General features: G+C 44.7%; 1 protein-coding gene across 3 annotated transcripts in view; it reads left to right on the top strand.

Moving 5' to 3' along the window:
* The window catches only part of LOC139263058 (dedicator of cytokinesis protein 2-like), a 770,661-nt gene that overhangs the window by 549,026 nt on the left and 196,406 nt on the right, over positions 1-25,229 (top strand). For all 3 annotated transcript variants that reach the window (XR_011593033.1, XM_070878576.1, XM_070878575.1), the window contains exon 30: positions 21,312-21,390. Coding sequence is in view for 2 of the 3 variants with exons in the window: in XM_070878576.1 (XP_070734677.1) it covers positions 21,312-21,390 (79 nt within the window). In the remaining variant the exon portion in view is untranslated. The remainder of the gene's footprint in view (positions 1-21,311; positions 21,391-25,229) is intronic.

Here is a 25,229-nt window from a genome sequence, read left to right as displayed (position 1 = left end):
GGCACAAGGTCGCAGCTGGGGAGCAGTGAGGAGAGAGGGAGAGATTTCTCGAGACCCAGCCGAAATGGATAAAAAGTAAAAAGCATTTTAAAATGGAGCACGCAGCCTCCTTAAACAATTTTACAGCACTGACCCACCTCCTGAGAACGGATTGGTCGCCCATCCCCACTGCCCTGATCTGCCTCTGTTAAAACTGGAAATGCATGGGTTAGGGTCGGGTTTGATATTTTAAAACTTTTACTTCGTATCCCACCTAACCCACCTATACTTGGGGGTTAAAATTACCCCCTCTGTCTCTGAAGTACTAATCACATCTGTGGTAGTCACCACAAGGCGAGTTCTTTTGCGCAAGAGATAATACAGTTAAAAAATAAAGACTTTGTTTTTTCCCTGACCAAAGTCCTCCCACAGTTTGCTTTGTGAGATTGTAAATGCTCATTCCTTCTCAATCACAGTAGAATTTTTATGTTTTGCGACTGAACTCTTGCACTCTGTTGGGTGGATTTCAGATTAAGATCAATTTCCAGCGAGCCTTTTTTCTTTCAAAGTAAGATTGTAGGTGTGTAGAGTACAGGCTGTTCTGCTCTATCAAATTACTGCTTCTCCGCTTCCAGCATGTCTGATCTGAGACCACCTGCGCCAACTTCTAATTGCATCATCTGAGAAACTTGGTAACACTTGAACACTCAGAATGAAAGGATTTGAACATCTACTCTATATAAACCAATGTCTACCTCTGAGACTAACCTGACTGCATGCAGCATCTGTCCAATGTCCTAATTATCCTCCACTTCACTGTTGGGTTATTCACTGACCTTTCATCTTTGCAAGCCTGGTTCGAATCCAGCCAGGACTGATGGGGTGAAACCATTCCCTGGTTTGCCGTGTGTAAGGATCACACGTGAGATGAGTTTTGAGCGGCTCTGCCCCGTTCCTAATGAACACAAGCAGACAGTGCCAAATTGACGAGTCGTGATGATGTTGCTCTGCGTTTAATTCATTGGCAAAATGTGAATATCAAGCAAAAGTCAACAAAGTTTTCCAGAGAAGTGAAGTCCAGAAATCTTCCCACATGTGTCTCTCATTGCTAGGGGGATGAGAATAACACATGCTGCATTATACAATATAAAATGGGCCTTATAAAACAGTAAAACATCTGATTTGGGGAGATCCACTTGTCTATATTAAGAACTCTTCTGTCCAGACATTTCCATTATACTGCAGACAGCACATTCTTTTTTTTACATATGCAAAACAATTTTAAAGAAAGATGAGGAAAGCCAGTCATTTCATCCAGAGTTCTTCTCAGCTCGAGCCTGAAATTTACAAACAATTTATTGACCTCACCAATTTAGAGGTAACTGGATCCCCACGAGGAGTACATAAGTAGTGTCCTTAAAGGCACAGGCTGGGTTAACATCCAACTACCACAACCTTGCTCTAGATGAGCAATGTAATGGGAATAAAGCTATATTTTCATTAAAATGTTGAGACTGTGTCAAGCCGTGTGTTCATCTCTAAGTCTCTGGTGCAAGTCCAGCTCAGACTGATGGGATGGAAGCCTCCTGTCTGCCAACTCTAAGTTTGGAAGGTCTAGATTCCTGTTGGGCCTAGATCCACGTCACAAACCTGCCCTAAACATAGCACTAACCAGCAGCATCTCTCAGAGACGTATGATGTTCAATTTAGTGTTAACATTTGACAATTTCAGTGCTGTGGATCCATGGTTCCCATTGAACAGAGTGAACAATCCCTGACCATGTAGCACTTGGGATTGCTATAGCAGAAGAGAGCAGAGATGTCCATCTGATGGCTCTGGGTTGGTATGTGAGCGAAGGATCTAGAGATGAAAAGGACACTCCATTTCCCGGTTCTCTTAACCCAGTTTTATAATTAGTATTAGTATATAGATTTTATTTAAATCAGCTGAAAAGTTTTATACGTGCTTTTTTTGTCCTATGTAAAATGTATATCCCCTACCTTCTTCAAATCTCGAGTACCCCTTAGTTAGGCTGGGTTCAAGCCTCTGTAACATTAAGCAGCAGGGTCAGCTTTCAGATCATTGATTTTTCCTATCGCTCTTCGCCTGTCAGTAGGTGATTTGGTACTAACCATGGGGAGAGTGACCGAAACAACAACAATTTGTATTTATATAGCACCTTCAACATAGTGAAACGTCCCAAGGCACTTCACAGGAGTATTATGAGACAAAACATTTGAGCGTAGAGCCAAATAAGGAGCAATTAAGGCAGATGACTAAAAGCTTGGTCAAAGAGGAGTGTTTTAAGGAGCGTCTTGAAGGAGAAAAGAGAAATAGAGAGGCAGAGAGCTTTCGGCAGGGAAGTCCAGAGCGTATGGCCTAGGTAACAGAAGGCACGGCCACCAATGGTTGAGTGATTATAATCAGGGATGCTCAAGAGGGCAGAATTAGAGGAGTGCTGACATCTTGTGGGGGGGAGGGGGTTGTGGGGCTGGAGGAGATTACAGAAGTGGGGAGGGACGAGACCATGGTGGGATTTGAAAAGAAGGATGAGAATTTTGAAATTGAGGCATTGCTTAACCGGGAGCCAATGTAGGTCAGCGAGCACAGGGGGTGATGGGTGAGTAGAACTTGGTGCGAGTTAGGACATGGGCAGTCGAGTTTTGGATTGCCTCTTGTTTACATAGGGTAGAATGTGGGAGGCCAGCCAGGAGTGCATTGGAATAGTCATGTCTAGAGGTAACAAAGGCATGGATGAGGGCTTCAGCAGCAAATGAGCTGAGGCAAGGGCAAAGATGGGCGATGTTACGGAGGTGGAAATAGGTGGTCTTAGTTATGCTGTGGATATGTGATCGAAAGCTCATTTCACAGTCAGATATGACACTAAGGTTGCAAACAATCTGGTTCAGCCTCAGACAGAAGTTCAGGAAAGGGATGGAGTCAGTGGCTAGGGAATGGAGTTTGTGGCGGGTACCGAAAACAATGGCTTCAGTCTTCCCAATATTCAATTGGAGAACATTTCTGCTCATTGGACAAGCAGTCTGACAATTTAGCGACCAATGTCCAACCAGACCAGAGCGCAACCATGCTGTATTGTCCCATGTTTGATGTGATTCCAGCTTTATTAACATCTGACTGGTGGGGCCTTGCTTCTGAATTTCAGATCCAATATCATATTGGATTTCTTTTTCCTAAAAATGTGTCCCTTCCTCTTCCTCTCCTGAGGTGGTGGTGGGGGGGGGGGGCGGGTGCCATGGCGCGGAGGAGGTAAATCTTAACACTTTGTGCAATAGTGCGAAACGGGTGTTAGTGAGTCGACAGCCCGTTTTACATCTCTTCCCCCATTGACTGCAATGGAAATAAAAACGGCAAGAGATGTAAAACGAGCTACTGATTCACAATCACCCATTGTACACTTAACGCACAATTCAAGATCTGACCTTGGGTGTGGTACTAACCCATGGGCACCAGCCCCCACTCCAGTACCTTATCAAAGTGGCCCTTAAAATTGTGAACAGCAGGTTATTTAGCTGAAGGAATAGCTCTGCAAAGCCTGATCCTGTGACCCTGCAGTTATTTCATAAAATCCTGTAAACCAGAACAATAAGTAGGACAGAAACAGGGTATTTTAGCAACTTTCAAATAGTGGTGACAACTGCAATTACCAACCCTGTGTTGCTACAACCAACACAACATCTGCAATCTGATGGAAAGGCACAAAATCATTCTGAAACCAATATTCTGCAATAAAAACATAAAGAAATGAACATTTAACCAGGCTGGCTGGGGCCAGATATAGCAGCCGATCTTGGGACCAGAGCACAAAGACCAGAATTTTCTGGGGTGCTAGCGGGTGTGATCGATGGCGGGTTGGGTGGGAAAGTTGTTATTTTTGATAGCGGGTCGGGAATCTGCGGTCTTCCTGCCCCCATGCACCTTTCCCCCAGGCGTGCCTGTCATCACGGTGCCGAACCGACCGGCAGCGGCGGGTGACCTAATTGAAATCATTACCAGGTAGTGTACAGGCAATTAAGAGCCTTTTTCCAACTGCATGGCCATGGGATTCACGCAGCTCAGGAATCACGTTTGTCAACCTGAGGCGAGACTTCAGTGGCCATTGCTCCAGCTGATTACTTGACATCATCAAATGTGCTGTAAAAGCTCCCGCCTGACAGATGATTACTTTCCTCAGACAGAAGCTGTTACTCAGTCCATTTCCAGCACAGATTCTGCACGCTGCAAGTGCTCCCAGCAAAGTCTCCATCCAGTGCCACCTCATTGGAAGAACTCTCTCACCATTGACAGGATGCTTCTGTCATCAATACTTCACCTGCCGTCTATTCCATCAATATGGGTACCATTTATACTGTCTCACCTTGGACTTCAGAATCGGACCATGATGAACTCTAACACCAGCAGCACCAACAACAACACCAACCTTCTCTGCAATCACCTGATGCTACACAAGGCATGAGCTGCCCAGGAGGCCAGGGATTGCCTCATCATGGCCAAATTTACTTCACTTGATGTTGTACACCCTGTCTGCCACATGATGTGCCAGGTTGGCACCACCCCACGCCAACACCATAAAGCATCCTTGCAATAACCAAAGTCATTCCTTTCACACTCATCACCATTGTGGGGGCCACTGTTATGTCTCACCATTCACTGCATCTCACTAAGCCACTTCCAAAGGTGCACACAAATCTATCCAAGTGTTGAAAATAAATATTTTTATGTCTGACACCACATTAACAGAAACTTTACATAAACATTGGATAAAACACCCAAGTGGCTACCCTTGTATGTTGTTGGTATGATTGCACTAGGATGAGAGTGAGTGTGAGGGATGGCTAGTGAGATGGAGAAGTGATAATGTAGATAGAGACAGAGGGATGGAAGAAGCTACAGTCTATGTTGGTGTGAGTAAAGATGTGCAGGGGTAGGGTAGGAAAGGCAGCGTGATGGGGATGTGATGAGAGGCAGAGCATGGTGAGCCCCCATGAACACCGCCCGCACCAGACGCACTGAGCTAGGCAAATTTCCAGCCAAAGTCTTAACAACGCAGCTGAGAACCCACCTTGTCTGTCCTTATTCAGTTATGTATGACCAATAGATGCCAGATGTTCTACCAAACCCCAAGGTAGGAGTTTTGGGCAACCTTCTCTGAGGTCAGTATCATCGTGATCCCTTGCAGAGTTTCTGAGGTTTGTCCCTGTACCTAACATTAGATTGAAATATGCTTGGGCATCAGGAATAAAGGGCAAAGGCTGAGGGTCCCCGCATCCCCGATTTTAATTTCTCCTGGCATTTAGCTTCCTAGGCCCTAAGCTTTGAAACTTCCTCCCTAAACCTCTCCACTTCTCTACCTCTCTCGCCTCCTTGAAGATGCTCCTTATATAACCTAGATTTCTGCCATCATCCCTAATATCTCTTTATATAGCTCGGTGTCAACTTTTGTTTAATAATGCTACTGTGAAGCACTTTGGGACATTTTACTACATTAAAGGCACTATAGAAATGTAAGTTGTCGTCATTGATTGTGAATGGAACATTTAGGACAGGAAGCATTCCTTTACGTAGAAGGCAAACAACAGCAGGAACAAGTATGGTTGAGGTCAAGGACATTACATTCACTTAAGAAAGAGGTTGATGTTATAATGAGAAGACCATAGGGTTAGTATTCTGGATGGATGAGATAAAATCAGGCTATCTTCTGATTGTATCGCGACATTAAAATAATGATTTGATTTTATGGATGATTTGATCACTGAAGTCTAATTCAATTAGCACTCAGCTGGAAGGATGGAGAATGTTTCTATCAAGGCAACCATTACACTGCCACAGGACATAAACAGCACCTGATTAATCTCTTTTATCCAGCTGCTTCGCAAGTCTCGGGTTAAACAAAATAGATTAAAGCAAGCAGCATCTCACTTCGATGGAAAGAGGCATCCAAGGATATAATTCTTTCATCAGAGGGCAAGCATGAAGATAGGGTGTCATTTTTATAGCACCTTTCACAATCTCAGAACGTCCTAAAGCGCTTTACAACTACTTAAGTGCTTTTGAAGTGTAGTCACTGTTGTAATGTAGCAAAATTGTGCACAGCAAGGTCCCATACATAAGCAGCAATCTGATACTGACTAGATAATCTGTTTTGGCGATGCTATTTTGAGGAATAAATGTTGCAAGGAGAACTCCTTTGCTCTTCTTCGAAATAGTGCTGTAGAATCTTTTACATCACCTGTGAGGGCGGACGGGGCCTCGGTTTACAGTCCCATCCGAAACAATGACGTGTTAGTCTGAATTATGCGCTCAAGTCTCTGGAGTGGGACTTGAACCCACGACCTTCTGACTCAGGCAGCAGTGCTACCCACTGAGACATGGCTGACACCTTATACTTTTATTTGGAAATACATTTTTTTTTTAAAAGCCCACGATGAGAAGCCCATAGATCTCATTTACGAAGTTGCGCTGGTGATAGGCGAGAGGTGCAAAATTGGGTCCGATTTGTGGCATTCCGTATCTTGCGGCTGCTAGTGGAAGGGGTGAAAATGGAACACGCACAAGCCTCATTTGAATGGAACTATAATTTAAATCCGTCCGAACCTCATGATTTGCGCCCACACTGTGGGCCTTGCTCAAATAAAATGGATGATGCGGCATTGCAGTGAAACATGGGAAATGATGAGATGATGATGTCCTGTTAACAAGAGTAGAGAGCATGACAAAAAAGAAATAAAGACTTGCAATTATATAGCACCTTTCACGACCACCAGACACCTCAAAGTGCTTTACAGCCAATCAAGTACTTTTGGATTGTAGTCACTGTAGTAATGTAAGAAACGCGGCAGCCAATTTGCACACTGCAAGCTCCCACACACAGCAATGTGATAATCACCAGATAATCTGTTTTGTTATGTTGTGTGAGGGATGAATATTGGCCAAGACACTGGGGATAACTCCCCTGCACTTCTTCGAAATAGTGCCATGGGATCTTTTATGTCCACCTGAAAGAGCAGACAGGACCTCGGTTTAACATCTCATCCGAAAGACGGCATCTCCGACAGTGCAGCGCTCCCTCAGCACTGCACTGGAGTGCTAGCCTAGATTTATGTACTCAAGTCCCTGGAGTGGGACTTGATCCCACAATCTTCTAACTCAGAGTTGAGTGTGCTACTCACTGAGCCACAGCTGACACAAGTGGGATCGATCAAAAACTCTTCCAGTTGCTGTGACTTAATTAGCAAGTCTTTGCAGTGTACTGTGGAATAAATGGTTCAACTATCGGAATGACTTCATATCACTTCTTTTTGTGAAATCTCCATAACTGTATTGAAAATGACGAAGCCAATAATGTGAAATCAACCTGGGTTTGATGATCTCTCAGTATTAAAATATGATAACTACCTAATAGCCTGGCCTCGAGGCAGTTAACCATGTACTCATATGAAGTACATAGTGCGTTATCATCATCATAGGCAGTCCCTCGAAATCGAGGAAGACTCTAAAAGTGAATCCTCAGGTGGCTGTACAGTCCAATACAGGAATTACAGTCTCTGTCACAGGTGGAACAGACAGTGGTTGAAGGAAGAGGTGGGTGGGAAGTCTGGTTTGCCGCACGCTCCTTCCGCTGTCTGTACTTGATTTCTGTGTGCTTTCGGCGACAAGACTCGAGGTGCTCACCGCCCTCTCCTGGATGCTCTTCCTCCACTTAGAGCGGTCTTGGGCCTGGGATTTCCAGGTGCTGGTGGGGATGTTGCACGTTTCCTCTGCCCATCTGGGGCTCACTTGCCGCGTAGGAGTTCTGAGTAGAGCGCTTGCTTTGGGAGTCTTGTGTCGGGCATGTGGACGATGTGGCCCACCCAACGGAGCTGGTCGAGTGTGGTCAGTGCTTCGATTCAGGGGATCTTGGCCTGAGCGAGAACACTGACGTTGGTGCGTCTATCCTCCCAGTGGCTTTGCAGGTTACAGAATGGACTACCCATGCAGGAGAGGTTACCTGCACTTGGCGGTTACAGTATGTCAGCCGTGGCTCTGTTGGTAGCACACTCGCTTCTGATTCAGAAGGTCATGGTTCGAGGTCTACTCCAGAGACTTGAACACAAAATCTAGGGTGACACTCCCAGTGTGATACTGAGAGAGTGCTGCACTGTCGGAGGTGCTGTCTTTCACATGAGAAGTTAAGTTTCAGCCCCGCCTGCTGTCTCAGGTGGATGTAAAAGATCCCACGGCACTAATTTGAAGTAGAGCAGGGGAGTTCTCCCCATTTTGCTGGCCAATATTTATCCCTGATTGAACTCCTAAAAGCAGATTTTCTGGTCATTATCATTGTAACTAGGTGATAAAAAGAACTTGTATTTGCATCTATATTGTGATGTTCACATAACAGGTCATGTTGAAGCATTTCACACAGTGGACAGGCGGACACCAAGTAGGAAAGGGAGGAATTTAAGAGATGCAACAGGAAGATCAAAGAGATTTTTAGGAGGCTGTTGAAGACAGGGAGGAGGTAACAATGCAACGTAGCTTTGGGAGAGAAACACAGAGAGGAAGGGCACATTGACTGACTGATCAGCCTCTTAGGGGTCGGATGGGGGCAGGGGTGCAGGCAGGAAGCAATCCAGAGTTACAGTAATAGAGGGTGCTAGCAGAGATTTGTGTTAGGCTGTGAAATCGTTAGATGTGCAAATGAGGATAGGAAGCCCAGAGGACCCAGCGGCAGCATGGGCCTGCCCACACTGCGATATGTGTGCACACTAGGTCCGTGCAGCAGAGCAGGTCTCCAGTCGTCCTGGTTAACCCTTGTCACTGGATAAAGGCCTAACTCTGTCAGGCCCGTGTGGTGGCTGATGTGTAACAGTCACCATACGTTAAAAAAATCCACGCACCGGCATCTTCCATCCCCTTGAGTTCAGGACTGGAACATTGAGTCCTTCATTGAAACATCTGTGAACTCATGTGGAAGCAAGTCATTCTCGTTCGAGAGACCGCCTACGATGATGATCGGGATTTGCAGGATCTTGTGGAGGCAGCGCTGGTGGTAATTCTCCAGAGCTTTGAGGTGTCTACTGTGTATGGTCCACGTCTCTGACCCATATAGGAGGGTGCATTATCAGTTGATAGCTGTCTAACATACAAAACCCATGAGAGAGATTTAATTTATTCTAGATTACGCTGTCATGGAGGCATATTGAAAAGCTTTATTTACTTATTCCAAGACAGAGCCTAGAGGGAGAGTTATCTCTTCCTGGTATTGTATGTGACAATTAAAGTCTTAATGACATGCATGCCTGTCAGATATAGGGTGTTTACATTCGCTTCATCATTATCGCTGGCCTGCAGTGCATTCTGTTATTGAAGAAGTATCTGAAGAGTAGTCACAAGTCTAATAACCTAAACAACGCCATATATCTTAGTCTTAGAACTGCAGTTTTTCTTCAGCCTTGTTTCAATTTATTTTCTTTAAATACTCTTTCTCCTCCCTGCATTCTCATCAACCTACAATCAAAACATATCACACATTCTCCTGCTCTTAATGTATTCTCTCCAGGACCTTATGAGTGCAGAACACATCACCTTCCCCCAGTCTTCCCTTTCTCCTGCACATCTTACGAGTATACCAACATCGATGGACTGGAAAAGAGCTTCTGCTCCATCCAACCTGCTCCACACAACTGTGACACCCTGTACATCACAATGTATAGACTCTCCACCCCACCCGAAACCCTGGGGTCTCCTGGGAGAGGCAAAAAAAAGCTAATAACCCAGGCCAATTTGGGAAAAAAATCTGGGAAATTCCTGTCCGATCCCCTTAGGCAATTAAAAACTTGTCCAAGAGATGACTCTGGACCGATAATGCAATGCCGTACCTACCTTTTGTACAGGGTGATCTCTGCCCCAGACTGAAATAGGGCCCGCACTCACTATCTGTAGGTTTCAAAATTCAAACTCGACGTCACCAAATCACTCCTTGATTTACCTTCTACTCCTTTCAATCACCGGTGTCCGTCTCACTGTGGACCTTGCTTTACCTCATCTTCTCTTCTCCTTCTGATCTGTATTGTGTGCCTTGGTCCTTCATCAACTTTTATCAATAATAGTCAAAAAACAGAAGAAAGTTGGATGGAGAACATAATGTTTAAAATACTTTTCTCCGCAGCTCTCTGTTTTAAAAAAGCATAGACAGATGGAACTATTTATAATTATTTGCACAAAGTATCATTTGTCTTTGTACTGTTAAGGAAGCCAACACTTTGTGCCACCAATCCCTCCCAGAGAAGCTCATGGGCCATCTGACCTTGGAAAGAATAACACTACCATTGGTGTAAGTTCCCAAGTATTGTGGAACTGGTATGACACACACCCAGGCCATCCCACTAACACTCTGTTTTAATTGAAACCTAGAGGTCAGGCTTTGTTGTCCTGTTGTCTCATGTTGTCATTTATTGCAAGGGGTTTGGAGTATTAGAGTAAGGAAGTCTTGCTACAATTGTACAGGGCTTTGGTGAGACCACACCTGAAGTATTGTGCAGTTTTGGTCTCCTTAGCTAAGGAAGGATATACTTGCTTTGAAGGCGGTGCAACAAAGGTTCACTAGATCGATTCCTGGGATGATAGAGCCATCTTATGATGAGAGATTGTGTAGAATGGACCTATACTCTCTGGAGTTTAGAAGATTGAGAGGTGATCTCATTGAAAGATACAAGATTCTGAAGGGGATTGACAGGGTAGATGCTGAGAGATTGTTTAGAAGTTAGGCTGGAGTGTCTAGAACTAGGGGGCACAGTCTCAGGATAAGTGGTAGGCCATTTAAGGCAGTGATGAGGAGGAATTTCTTCACTCGGAGGGTTGTGAATCATTGGAATTCTCTGCCCCAGAGGACTGTGGATGCTGAGTCTCTGAATATATTAGGTTTTTGGAGTCTAGGGGAATCAAGGGATATGGAGATCGGGCAGGAAAGTGGAGTTGAGGTCGATGATCAGCCATGATGTTAATGAATGGCGGAGCAGGCTCGAGGGCCAGTATGCTGTTCCTGCTCCTATTTCTTACGTTCTTGCGTTCTTAAAGCCCACAATGATGGTGTTCCATTGGGTCTACTGTAGATACCGTCTCAGGTTCCGTGGCATCAGTCAGTCCCATTAGCGGTCTGAGTGTCTTCATTTTATGAGAGTTGACGCACGCTAATCTATGTCTACTTGCATGATAGCATAATCCAGTGATGTGATTGTAGCATTACTTAGTGAGCTAGACTGCATATTTGCATCTTTCACGTGAATGCTTCTTCAATCTCCCCAAATGCGAACCGAGCAAAGATTTGGAGATATGAGTTGACAAGCTGCTTTATCTTACATTAAGGTGAACATATAGACAAGCAGTTCTGATTGGACTCAATTCAATCAGTACAACTTAACTGCACATAATGATACCAAAGAATGTGTTCATGCTGCCCCACATGAGTGGGTTACCTTAATGACTTGAACAAGATGTCTTTCAGCCATTTCTGCAGCATTTGCGACCTTATAGGTTCGACAAAAGCCCTCACAGCTGTCTCTATAAAAGCTAGTCTGCTTGGTCCAGTTTGGATAAAACTGGTTGCCAAACTGCAACATTGTCCGATATTGATCAGTAATGGTACGTCTCTAAATTACACACTCCAACACATGCAACACTAACAGTTACTGCCATAAGGGGGCATCTGTAAATACAAATACAATGGGTTATAATATGTCCTTACTATACAGTATAAATGCACACGACGACCATACGAGAGAGAAAGCCACTCTGTGACCAGTAACCTTTATTCCAGACTGAAGTGGAGAAGATGGGTGGAGCTTCCCCTTTTATACCTGAAAGTCCAGGTTAGGAGTGTCTCCCACAAGTTCACCACCTAGTGGTCAGTGTTCTCACGGTGTACAACTTAGGTCAGTTTATACATGGATTACAATGACAGCAGAATACATGACAGGTTAGACTTTCCCTAAAGAGCCTCAATGCCTGATTGCCGCCCAGAAAGACCGCTACCATTCTGCAACTAATGCTTGTGAAAGTTTCCATAATAAAGGTAAAAAATATCGCTCGACGAGAAAATGGATCTTGCACCAAGATTCTCAGTGGATTCTTGGCGCTTAAAGGCGAAACTAGGTGAAACGGGCGGTTCTTACCAGAATGGACGGTAAGTACTTAAAATTTAGCCCGAGGCTGTGGTTGGGCCTAGGGAGGGAGGGGAAAACTCAAAAAATATTTTTTCAATTAAACAAAAAATAAAAAGTTATGGAACATTCTCAAGACACTTGTTAATGTAATCACCATTATAGAATTTTAAAAATAATGATAAAAAACCTTTTAACTTACCTTTCTTTGCAGGGTACTCACTTACCGCCCTGTTTCCGTCAGCTTTTCGTAGGTGGTTTCCTCGGCGGTGTGTATGGGTCCCCGTTGAGGCCAAACTTAGATCTTGGTGGTTTATTTAGCAGTGCACATGGGCGGTTTGCTACCCAGCGGTCTTTTCAAAATGTGGGCGGAGCTCTTTAAAAAAAAATAAGGGGGAAACTTTCGCCGAGCAGTTTTTTATCAAAAAATAACTGTACTGCCGAGAAAACAACCGAAAATGAGGGCGAAAGTCTAACCTAGAATCGTTACATTCGATAAAATCATATTCATGGCCGCAAATGATAGGCTTGGCTTGTCCTGTACTATGACTCTGGCTAACTTCACTGTTCTCGAGTAGCTTATATGTTACTTCACAGCAGGTATGACACAGGTGACGGTTTGGATATGTAAGGGTGCGAATACCAGGATAAATTCTTATCTGTTTTGTCATCACTGAGACCTGGGTTCGCACTTGGCCAAGATTGCTCATCGTAAAAGCCAAATGTGAAATGATATTGAACAGTGTGAGTCCAGTTCCTAGTGGGCCCAGACCATAATACAAAACTACTCAAAAAATCTCCACAAATTGACAATGTAATTCAGAATGATTGATCGAGGAAATGGAGAAGCATCACACTCGTGCAGTAGTTGGTGTTTCTCTGAGATTGAAATTGAGGAACATTGTTAAGGCAGAATGGCACATGCTATATGTTCCATCTGGCTGTGATTGACCTGATGTGGGAGTAATTGATGCTGATGCTAGGTGCAGAAAGTAAAACAATAAGCTCATTTTCTCAGCACTGACTTATTTCATGACTTGGAACAGGAAGCGGCCATTGAGCCTGCTCCACCATTTTATTAGCCCATGGCTATTTCTAACTCCAGTCCCTTGTTTTTTCTCTGTATCCCTGAATATTCTTACTTCCAAAGTCTCTCTCCCTTTTAACAACCCCGGATGTTCTTCTATTCATGGCATTCCGGGGAAATATGTTTCACATTTTCTCAACCACTTGTGCCAATAAGGTTTTCATTGGTCTAACTTCTAAGCAGATAAATTGAATTCCAGGAACAATTTTACAAATGCACTTTACCAAGGGAGACCCTGGCTCATTAGCCATCCATAATAGATTGAAAATCAAAAGCAGCGAATTCATAATTTCCTGATATGTGCAGCTAGCAGGTCAAAGCTACTGCCTGGTCCTAAAATTGGCCATTATGCCTGCTTGTTCCAGAAATCACGATTAGAGGAAAGAGTCATTCGTTGTCTAGACTAATGATTTGCTTAATTATTTTGAATACCTCAGTCAAATCACCCTCAACTTCATCTCCAGCGACTATGGGGCCGAAATTGGCACTTTTTAAAACAGCCGTTACCGCCTTAAAAAGGCGGCAACGGTACAGAGTGCACTCACTGCTCGGTCGGCACAGAGGGGCCGACATTTTCTATATTGCCCTCCTTTATTTTTGGAGCGGTGTACAGGACCGCCCCGGCCATCTTCCCATCCCGTCGGGCACACGCTGACCCCCTTCCGACCTTGGTGACCCCCTTTCCGTCCTGCGGGAAATTTGCCCTGTGGGAACTTGCCCGGCGGGAGCAGTGTCGTCTGCGGTCGGTGCCCCCGATAGCTTTCCCCTGTGGGAAGTTGTGTGTGCCTGGGCGGCGCATCCACCCTTAAAGGGGAGGGCGCACTGCCGGCGCGCCTCCATTTTATTTTAATTGTCGGCTGAATCTGAAGTCAGCCCAACGATGGTGGCCACGGGTTCGGTCGCGCCACCAACAGGCAGTCCGGCACCCCCACCTGGGTACTGGGCCGCTGGCTTGGCCGAAGCCCTCCCTGGTGGCCCAGTGGGCCTAACTAAACCCCATGCAGACTTCGTAGCAGCCCTACCCTTTAACTGAAGGGGAGGGACGTTGTGACATGTCAGCACGACACTGATGACTCGGAGTGATGGCCGGCCACTCCGATGCAAGGACACTTCCACACTGCAGCCGACAGCAACACCGCCCTGAGTAAAAAAAAATAACAAAGAGCTGAATGTTGCTCGAGTCTCCGCCCCATGAATTGGGGCAGAGATAAAACTACAACACTGGTGAGTGCGCCACTTCTTTGTCGGGGGCGGGGGGGGGGCAATTTCGGCCTTCCCCTATCCCCCAAATCCAAGTCATGAGGGACATCACATCCCTGATACCGATCTGAAAATGCCCCTCTTATGCCCCTCTCAGTTTTCTTTTCACACCACAACCTTGTCTTCATTTTCTTCATGCGGAACTTTATCAAATGCCTTCTCAAAAATCCATTATACAACATCCATCGATCCTCCTCAAAGCACAGCTCAGTGACTCCATCAAACAAAACTCTATTAGGTTACTTAGACATGATCTACCTTTCGCCAAACCCTGCCGACTCTCCCTAATCAGCTTATACTCTCCTAAGTGCTCACTTGCTCTGTCCCCGATGATGGATTCTAGCAATTTTCGCCACTACTAATGCTAAACTAATTGACCTGTCGTCACTTTGCTTTTTCCCTTTTCCTCCTTTTTAAAATAAGTTTCACTTTGATGAGCAAAAAAGTGTATAAGTTTTGAATTGGCAGTGGAACTGTGATGTGTATTCTCCCGGCTCGTTAAGTATTAGCTGAGGGTGAGATTGTGTACTTTTTGCCTTGGGCACCGTTTGTAGACCTCAGTAAAAGAGTACCTGATGAGCTGACTCTTCTCAATAAAGTGTAACGCCAGCTACCCATGTTCAATTAGATGTCAATTTGACTGGCACTGTCACAAACTATAAGCTTCCATCCCCCCATTACAGTCGTGGGAAGATCAAATTATGTATGTGGGACATATTAGCATAATACCACTTGCTACAGCATTTTGTTCCATGAATATGTTTATGTAAATTTTTATGAAAGGGAAACTAATTTTAGTCATTACATGAACGACAGGGTTCAGAGTAGAGGGTTGGAAGGCTCAGTTTCAAAAACACCTTTTCAGATGTTTTGCCATACTTAGAGTCTGCATTCAACTGGCTGGTGAAGCTGATTAGCTGTCTGGCATTTCTGCTATTCCCATAAATCTCCCCTCTGCTTTGGCTGTAAATTTGGGGCAGAGTCCACCAGTTCTCAGAATAAAGTGACCTATGATTCAGTTTACTGAAAAAACTGAATGCCCATGTGAAAATCAGACAGTATATATTATGTGCTGGATTTCGCCTCCTGCAAAACGAAGGAGGGGCAGAAAAATGACCGCCCAATTAGCGTTAGCAATAAATTGCCTAACATTCGTCATTCCTGCGCTGCGCAGCACAAAGGGAGGTGTTGAACTACCTTTGTGGCACAAAAACGCGATCCTCGCCAACTTCAGTATGGGGCCGGGAGCACTCCGAGAGGGGCCTTGGGAGGGGAAAAAAAATTCAAAAAAACATTGCCAACACCCTTACCTCACAAATCGCTGCAAAAATATATAAAAAATAAAAACTTTAACTTACCTTTTTTCCGGTCTATCCAACTTACCGCCGCCGGCAGGGCTGCACCGCTGTGTTTTATCTGGTGGTCATCGCGGGGCGAGTTTCACGGCGTACGGGTCGGGTGATTCTCGAAACTCACAGCGGTGTCGCAATGCAAGCCATTGCACACCCGGCGCAGCTCTCCATGGCGGTGCTTCTAAGCGCTGCCATAAAAACCAAGCTGAGGATCGCACCCGGGTGAAGTAAAGCTGACCGACCCGTTTTCCGCCACGGAGGATCAAAATGTGGCAAAAACCGGGTCGCAAACGACCTGAAAATCCAGCCCCAACTTTCCTCTAATAAGACCCATATTCTATGGGTCCTTGATGCAGTTTCCCCGGCAGAACTGAGGCTGTGGGGTGCACCAGACGAAGGGCAGGGCCTGGTTTTCCATCTCCGGTCGCGTTCTCGCAGGGTGGCTGTTCTTGTATTGCTGTCACGTTTCATCAGTGCTGCTGACTCCCCAAGGCGCGTGTCTCATGCATCGTGGAGGCAGCAACAACAACAACAACTTATATTTATATAGTACCTTTAAAGTAGTAATACATCCCACAGCGCTTTACAGGAGTATTATAAGTCAAAAAATTTGAAACCAAGACAAATAAGGAGAAATGAGGGAAGGTGACCAAAAGTTGATGTTGTTGGAAAGCTTGGACAAATAGGTAGATTTTAAGGACCATCTTAACGGAGGGTTCAGAGGTAGAGAGGCAGAAAGGTTTAGATAAGGAATTCCAGAGCTTAGAGCCGAGGCAACAGAAGGCACGGTCACCAATGGTTGAACGATGATAATCAGGGATGTTTAAAAGGGCAGAATTAGAGGAGCACAGATATCTCAGGGGGTGCGCGGGGGGCGGGCGGAGTGGATTTGTGGGGCTGGAATAGATTACATAGATAGGGAGGGGCGAGGCCATGGAAGGATTTGAAAACAACGATGAGAATTTTGAGGCGTTGCTTAACCAGGATCCAATATAGGTCAACGAGCACAGGGGTGATGGGTGAATGGGAGTTGGTGTGAGTGCGAACATGGGCAGCCGAGTTTTGGACGACCTCAAGTTTACATAGGGTAGAATGTGGGAGGCCAGTCAGGAGTGTGTTGGAAAAGTTGAGTCTACAGGTAGCAAAGGTATGGATGAGGGCTTTAGCAGCAGCTGAGCTGAGGCAAGGGCGGAGACGGATGATGTTACGGAGGTGGTCTTCATTCTGCCATAGATATGTGGTCGGAAGCTCATTTCAGGGTCAAATATGACACCAAGGTTGTGAACAGTGTGGTTCAGCCTCAGACAAATGTTAGGCAGAGGGTTTGCATCAGTGGCTAGAGAACGGAGTTTGTGGTGGGGACCAAAATCAATGGCTTCAGTCTTCCCAATATTTAATTGGAGAAAATTTCTACTCATCCAGAACTGGATGTCAGTCTGCCAATTTTGAGATCTTGGAGGGGTTGAGAGAAGTAGTGGTGAGGGAGAGCTCAGTGCCGTCACCGTACGTGTGGAAACTGGTATGTGTTTTCGGATAATGCCGCGAAAGGGCAGCATGTAGATGAGAAATAGGAGGGCGCCAAGGATAGATCCTTGGGGGACACCAGAGGTGACAATGCAGGAGTGGGAAGAGATGCCGTTGAAGCTGATTCTCTGGGTAGAATTAGATAAGAATGGGACCAGGCGGGTGCAGTGCCACCCAGCTGGATGACGCTGGAGAGGCATTGGAGATGGATGGAGTGGTCAACCCTGTCAATGGCTGAAATCAAGTTGAGAGGATGAGGAGGGATAGTTTATCTTTGTCACAGTCACATCAGATGTCATTTGTGACTTTTATGAGAGCCATTTCGGTATTGTGGCAGAGGTGGAAACCTGATTGGAGGGATTCAAACATGGAGTTGCGGGAAAGATGGGCACAGATTTGTGAGGTGACAACACATTGAAGGACTTTGAAGAGGAAAGGAAGGTTGGAGATGGGGCGGTAGTTTGCAAGGTCGGAGGGGTCAGGGGTTGTTTTTTTGAGGAGAGCGGTGATGATGGCAGATTTGAGGGAGAAGGGGACAATATCTGAGGAGAGGGAACCATTAACAATGTTAACTAACATGGAAGCCAGAAAAGGAAGTTGCGTGGTCAGCAGTTTGGTGGGAATAGGGTCGAGGGAGCAGGAAGTTGGTCTCATGGACAGGATACATCAAAGGGGTGCTGCCGATTCGCGAGGGGTAGCAGTCATGGTTTATTTAGATCTTCCCAGTCACTGTACCTTCGTGAATCCGGCCAAGAAAGTTGGTTTTGCTGACAGCTGCTTAAGACTCGCCAGTCAGTAGCAGACGGCACTAGAAACCGCTAATTGCAAGTTAGTGCGCCAATACTATAGACTTTGCGCTTAAACATTCATTTTAATGGGTGAAAAATCATTTAGCCAGCTCGAATTACAAATATGTGTTCTTGCCGCCTGAAGCTAGACTCCTATAAATCTTAGATCATTAATAGGACCTGCGCAACTTATCTCCTATTCTCTCCTGAATATTTCTCTCACATGCTGATAAAGTGAGACAAGTGATATAAGTCTCTGTTATAAATATATAAGAATGTCGAGAGCAGGGGCCTCAGCACCAGACCTGTCTTAATACTCTGAGAAGGTGATTCTTGCACCAATTTCCTTTTTTTCGTTTATTCAGTGCTGAGGTAATGATTTATAATTGGCCCAACCAAGTTGACAGCCATCTTAACCAGTCACACATAGAACCACTAATCTAAGAACTGTTGATAAAATTGCAAACAATATCTGGGTGTGTGGATTGAATAAACTTGCATTTATATCATGCCTTTCCCATCCTCAGAACATCCTAAAATGCTTCACAGCCAATACAGTAGTTTTAAACTTAATCAGTGTTGTAATATAGGAAACACAGCGACCAATTTACACATAGCATAGTCTCAGAAACAGCAATGTGTTGTGTACGTAAATAAACAGGAATAAAGTAACTTAACTCTGTCCTTTATAGCAATTCCCAAAATGGTGTCCCAAAACCAGCATGAACCAGAATGATTACAGCAACTGTGAATAGCTCCCGTAGAGTCCTAATGTCTGTCTAGTGTCTTATAACAAACAAATAGAGTATGAACACAACACAATGTGCTAATGAGCAAATCATTTTTTAGCTATGTTGGTTGAAGGATAAATGTCACCTCCGAGTCAAGTCATGGATATTTCCACTCACTTTCAAAACGAGCTTAAAATCTAGGCTGACACTTCAGTATGGTACTAAGGGAGTGCGGCACTGTTGGAGGTGCTGTCCTTTGGATGAGATGTTAAATCGAGGCCGTCCTCTAAGATGGACGGCAAAGATCCAACAACACTCTTTGGTGTCATGGCCAATATTTATCCCTCAATTGCCATTATTAAAACAGATTTTCTGGTCACTTACCTCACTGCTATTTGTCCTAATGATCAGAAATGGATGATGAATTAGTAGAGCAGAGGTCAAGTGTAGCATCACAGCTGCTGCCGCAACTGATAGCAGCTAAAGCCACCTCTGTTAAGCAATTTCTAATGAGAAATATTGCTGTCATTTTTTCAGAATTCACTGCCTGTAACAGAGCAGCAATCAAACTGTTCTCTCAAATTAATTTACTCCAAATAGGAACCACAAATAAGTCCATCAACAAATATCGACAAAAACTGTCTATGCAAAAAAATCATCATCATCATCATAGGCAGCCCCTCGAAATTGAGGAAGACTTGCTTCCACTCTAAAAGTGAGTTCTCAGATGGCTGTACAGTCCAGTACAGGAATTACAATCTCTGTCACAGGTGGGGCAGATTGGTTGAAGGAAAGGCTGGGTGGGAAGCCTGGTTTGCTGCACGCTCCTTCCGCTGTCCGAGCCTGACCTCTGCATGCTCTCGGCGACGAGACTCGAGGCATTCTTGGGCCGGGGAATCCCAGGTACCAGTGGGGATGTTGTACTTTACCAAGGAGGCTTTGAGGGTGTCCTTGAAATGTTTCTTCTGCCCACCTGGGGCTCGCCTGCTGTGGAGGAGTTCCGAGTAGAGCGCTTGTTTAGGGAGTCTCATGTAGGGCATGCGGACGATGTGGCTCGCCCAACAGAGCTGGTCGCGTGTGGCCAGTGAATTCTTATGGATTTTATCAGTAACTCATCAATGGCTTGTGCATTATGGACAAACATAAATTATTTATACATTCATTTTTATAACTAACATTTAAATGTCATTAAATGTCATTCTTGTTTGTGATTGAGAGCCAGTTTTTGTTGACAGTAACTTCTAGAATCGTCTGTTTTTCATGCCAGAACGTGTACTGGGCAAGGTATTATTCTGCTGCTTAAGAAAAAAAGACTTAAGAAAGACTTGGATTTATATAGTGCTTTTCACAAGCACTGGACATCTCAAGTGTTTTACAGCCAATGAAGTACTTTTTGCAATGTAGTCACTGTTGTAATATGGGAAATGCAGCAACTAATTTGCGCACAAGCAAACTCCCACAAACAGCAATGTGATAATGACCAGATCATTTGTTTTTGTTATGTTGATTGAGGGATAAATATTGGCCAGGACACTGGGGCTGACTCCCCTGCTCTTCTTCAAAATAGTGCCATGGGATCGTTTACGTCCACTTGAGAGAGCAGATGGGGCCTCGATTTAACGTCTCATCCAAAAGACACCTCCAACAATGCAGCGCTCCCTCAGCAATGCACTAGAGTGTCGGCTTACATATTTTTTGTGCTCAAGTTCCTGGAGTGGGACTTGAACCCATAGCTTTCAGACTCAGAGGCAAAGATACTACCCACTGAGCCACAGATGACACACAAGAGGCAACTGTATGTAGCCTGGTCTTTTTTATATGTATCAAAATTCAAGAATTGTCATTTTTGCCAGCATCAAATCAGGAACATAGACAGTGAATGAAGTCCCCTGTGCTGTGCCCTAACAACTTGCCTTGGTTCCAACCTCAGGAGAGTAGCCTTTACAGTGTAGATTTTTCTGTGTCTCCACACAAGCCATCCTTGCGGATTTTCTGAGTGATATTGAGAAGTTAGGGGCTGCTTTGTATTGTGAAGACAGACTCAATAGGAACTTTTCAGCTTTGGTGACCTGATGCGCACCAGTGGAGCACATTGTAAAAATGTATAGTCCCAGCCCACAGTTTTCTGACCATTGCAATTAATGGAGGGCAAACGTAAAGATGCAGAATTTACGGATATACGTCCCTGATGTACCTTGGGAGGCTGAAATAGAAAACTCCCCCTCCCGTTAGATTGAGACCATCCAAACTCCTTTCAACTATGACCTTTACAGTCTGCTGAGAAAGAAGACCTTCATCCTATCTCCCTTGGCTAAGTTTGATCCCAACTCCCAGAAGTATAAAGAGGGCTCTGTCCGAGTGCATCCCATCACCGACCCCTTGCAAACTGGCATTTTAATAAATATGAATTCATTGATTGTTTTATTTTATGCAGAGTGTTTCTACGAGCCATTAACAAGTTTGCAGAAACCATGAACCAAAGATTCCTGGAGAACATGAACTTCGAGCAACAGGTAGGAGAATGCGACAGTCAACATTAGGTACCTCTTACATACTCAGAGTCTGGTGTAGCTAAATGAAACCATAGTTCTAGTTTGCACGGATCTTACTAAACTATTAACAGCATTCAGGATCATCTCTCATTTGAAGATGACCCGAGCGCAAGATGATCAGATAGCAACTTTCATTCATATGGTCACTTTAATGTAGAAAAAATATCCCAAGGTGCTTCACCGAGGCTTGAGGAAAATGAAGATTGAGCTAAAGAAGTTGATTGGGATGGGAATAAGAGGTTATGGGGAACGGGCAGGGAAGTGGAACTGAGTCCATGATCGGATCAGCCATGATCATATTGAATGGCGGAGCAGGCTTGGGGGAGTTGTATGGCCTGCTCCTGCTCCTATTTCTTATGTTCTTAAGGATGGTACATGATATGAGGTAAAGTTCGTTCTTCTTTAAACCAAAATTGAAGGATTGAAGTTCTTTAGTTATATGGAGATGCAAAATTAGGGCTCATGGGATTGGGGGCGTAAGTGGTTTTGCCTTTTGTGGTTTCGAAACCCCCCCCTTACAACAGTTCTAGACCCGGGAATTAAAATAGTTAACAGAATACTCAGTTATAGACGGATCTTTCGGTCTCAACCGACACAATGCTTTTATTCAAGTTACAGCACACACGTGCTTCCAGTAAAACACACCCTGGTGGCGTAAAACAAACACAGTACAACACACAACACTTGGCCCATCAGAACAGGCCCCTATCGCGAAATACCCATGAATAAAACACCCCTGCGTGGCTCGATAGGGCACCACCGAATCTGTCCACCAGACTGTGCGTACGTCTATGATCCACGCAGAAACCTCCCCACTAAACGCCTAAGGCTGGGTTAGGACACACAACATCCCTTCACACTATGCAGTGGTCTGAAGGATGTGTGGGCTGGGATAATGCTCACCAGTTACCCCTTTGGTTTCACCCGATGAGGCGTATCTTCTGATTTTGTACCAATCTGTTTCCAAGTCCAGTCTCAAGGTCAGCTTCCCAGTCAAAATAGCGAGGCTCTCTTTGCTTGTAGATGGTATCTTCTCTCCGTTTCTGACGGAGTGCTCAGTCCTTGACTACGTTGAACGAAGCAAGCAAGCGTAGAAGAGGAGAGAGAGAGAGAGGTAGCAAATTACCTACTCTTATACCTGAAAAATGCTTCCTGAATCCTCGCACCAAAAACCAACTAAAGAGAAATGAATCACATCTTCGGCCTGTGCCTTTGTTACCGGACTCTTCATAGAAACATAGAAATTAGGTGCAGTAGTAGGCCATTCGGCCCTTCGAGCCTGCACTGCCATTCCAATAAGATCATGACTGATCATTCAACCTCAGTACCCCTTTCCTGCTTTCTCTCCATACCCCTTGATCACTTTGGCCGTAAGGACCATATCTAACTCCCTTTTGAATATATCTAACGAACTGGCCTCAACAAGTTTCTGCGGTAGAGAATTCCACAGGTTAACCACTTTCTGAGTGAAGAAGTTTCTCCTCATCTCAGTCCTAAATGGCTTATCCCTTATTCTTAGATTGTGACCCCTGGTTCTGGAACTCCCCAGCAATGTGAACATTCTTCCTGCCTCTAACCTGTCCAATCCCTTCAGAATTTTATGAGATCCCCTCTCATTCTTCTAAACTTCAGTGGATACAAGCCCAGCTGACCCAGTCTTTCCTCATATGTCAGTCCTGCCATCCCGGGAATCAATCTGGTAAACTTTCGCTGTACTCCCTCAATAGCAAGAGCGTCCTTCCTCAGATTAGGGGACCAAAACTGAACACAATATTCCAGGTGTGGCCTCACCAAGGCCCTGTACAACTGCAGTATGACCTCCCTGCTCCTTTACTCAAATCCTCTAGCAATGAAGGCTAACATGCCATTTGCCTTCTTCACCGCCTGCTGTACCTGCATGCCAAACTTCAATGACTGACGTACCATGACACCCAGGTCTAGTTACACCTCCCTTTTCTGAATCTGTCACCATTCAGATAATATTCTGTCTTCCCGTTTCTGCCACCAAAGTGGATAACCTCACATTTATCCACATTATATTGCATCTGCCATGCATTTGCCCACTCACCTAACTTGTCCAAGTCACCCTGCAGTCTCTTAGCATCCTCCTCACAGCTCACACTGCCACCCAGCTTAGTGTCATCTGCAAACTTGGAGATATTACATTCAATTCCTTCATCTAAATCATTGATGTATATTGTAAATAGCTGAGGTCCCAGCACTGAACCCTGCGGCACCCCACTGGTCACTGCCTGCCATTCTGAAAAGGACGCGTTTATTCCAATTGTCTACTTCCTGTCTGCCAACCAGTTCTCTATCCATGTCAATACATTACCCCCAACACCATGTGCTTTAATTTTGCACACTAATCTCTTGTGTGGGACCTTGTCAAAAGCCTTGTGAAAGTCCAAATACACCACATCCACTGGTTCTCCCTTGTCCACTCTACTAGTTACATCCTCAAAAAATTCTAGAAGATTTGTCAAGCATGATTTCCCTTTCATAAATCCATGCTGACTTGGACCGATCCTGTCACTGCTTTCCTAATGCACTGCTATTTCATCTTTAATAATTGATTCCAACATTTTCCCCACCACCGATGTCAGGCTAACCAGTCTATATTTGCCCGTTTTCTCTCTCACTCCTTTTTCAAAAAGTGGTGTTACATTAGCTACCTTCCAGTCCATAGGAACTGATCCAGAGTTGGAATGAGAATGTTGGAAAATGATCACCAATGCTTTCTATTTCTAGGGCCTCTTCCTTAAGTACTCTGGGATTCAGCCTATCAGGCCCAAGGGATTTATTGGCCTTCAATCCCATCAATTTCCCTAACAAAATTTCCTGATAAGGATTTCCTTCCATTCCTCCTTTTCGCTACACCCTCGAACCCCTAGCATTTCCGGAAGGTTATTTGTGTCTTCCTTAGTGAAGACAGATCCAAAGTATTTGTTCACTTGGTCTGCCATTTCTTTGTTTGCCATTATAAATTCACCTGATTCTGTCTGCAAAGGACCTACGTTGGTCTTCACTAATCTTTTTGTCTTCACATATCTATAGAAGCTTTTGCAGTCAGTTTTTATGTTCCCTGCAAGCTTCCTCTCATACTTTAATTTTCCCCTCCTAATCAGACCCTATGTCCTCCTCTGCTAAATTCTAAATTTCTCCCAGTCCTTAGGTTTGCTGCTTTTTCTCACCAATTTAGTTGCGTCTTCCTTGGATTTAATACTATCCCTAATTTCCCTTGTTAGCCACAGTTGAGCTACCTTCCCCTTTTTATTTTTACTCCAGACAAGGATATACAATTGTTGAAGTTCATCCATGTAATCTATAAATGTCTGCCATTGCCTATCCACTGTCAACCCTTTAAGTATCATTTGCCAGTCTATCCTAGCCAATTCACGTCTCATACCATCAAAGTTACCTTTCCTTAAGTTCAGGACCCTAGTCTCTGAATTTCCTGGTGATAAAGGCTCCAACGAGTCTGGGTGGCCAACTAGCTTCCTTTGTCCTGAAGTTGCCGCATTCTGGGGCTCTCAATCATTTCGATGGCTTGAGCACTGCTCAGTTTACCTGATCTCTCACTGATGGGTTCCCATTACATGACAAAGGGTCCTCCATTTGCTTTCAGCCATCCCAGACTAGCCCTGCCCACTTGATGTGTATTCCTGTGGAACATGCCTGGGCCTGTCCCAGACATGCTGTCAGCTCTTCTGAAATATGAAAAAGCACTGTCCAAAACTTAAAGTCCAAAATTCTGAATTCTGTGTTGGCTAAAGGGATCAAGGGGTATGGAGAGAAAG

This window comes from Pristiophorus japonicus, chromosome 4, assembly GCF_044704955.1.
Source record: "Pristiophorus japonicus isolate sPriJap1 chromosome 4, sPriJap1.hap1, whole genome shotgun sequence".
Classification (NCBI taxonomy): Eukaryota; Metazoa; Chordata; class Chondrichthyes; family Pristiophoridae; genus Pristiophorus; species Pristiophorus japonicus.
Note: the sequence above shows the minus strand (reverse complement) of the source record. Positions and strands in the feature narration are given on the sequence as shown.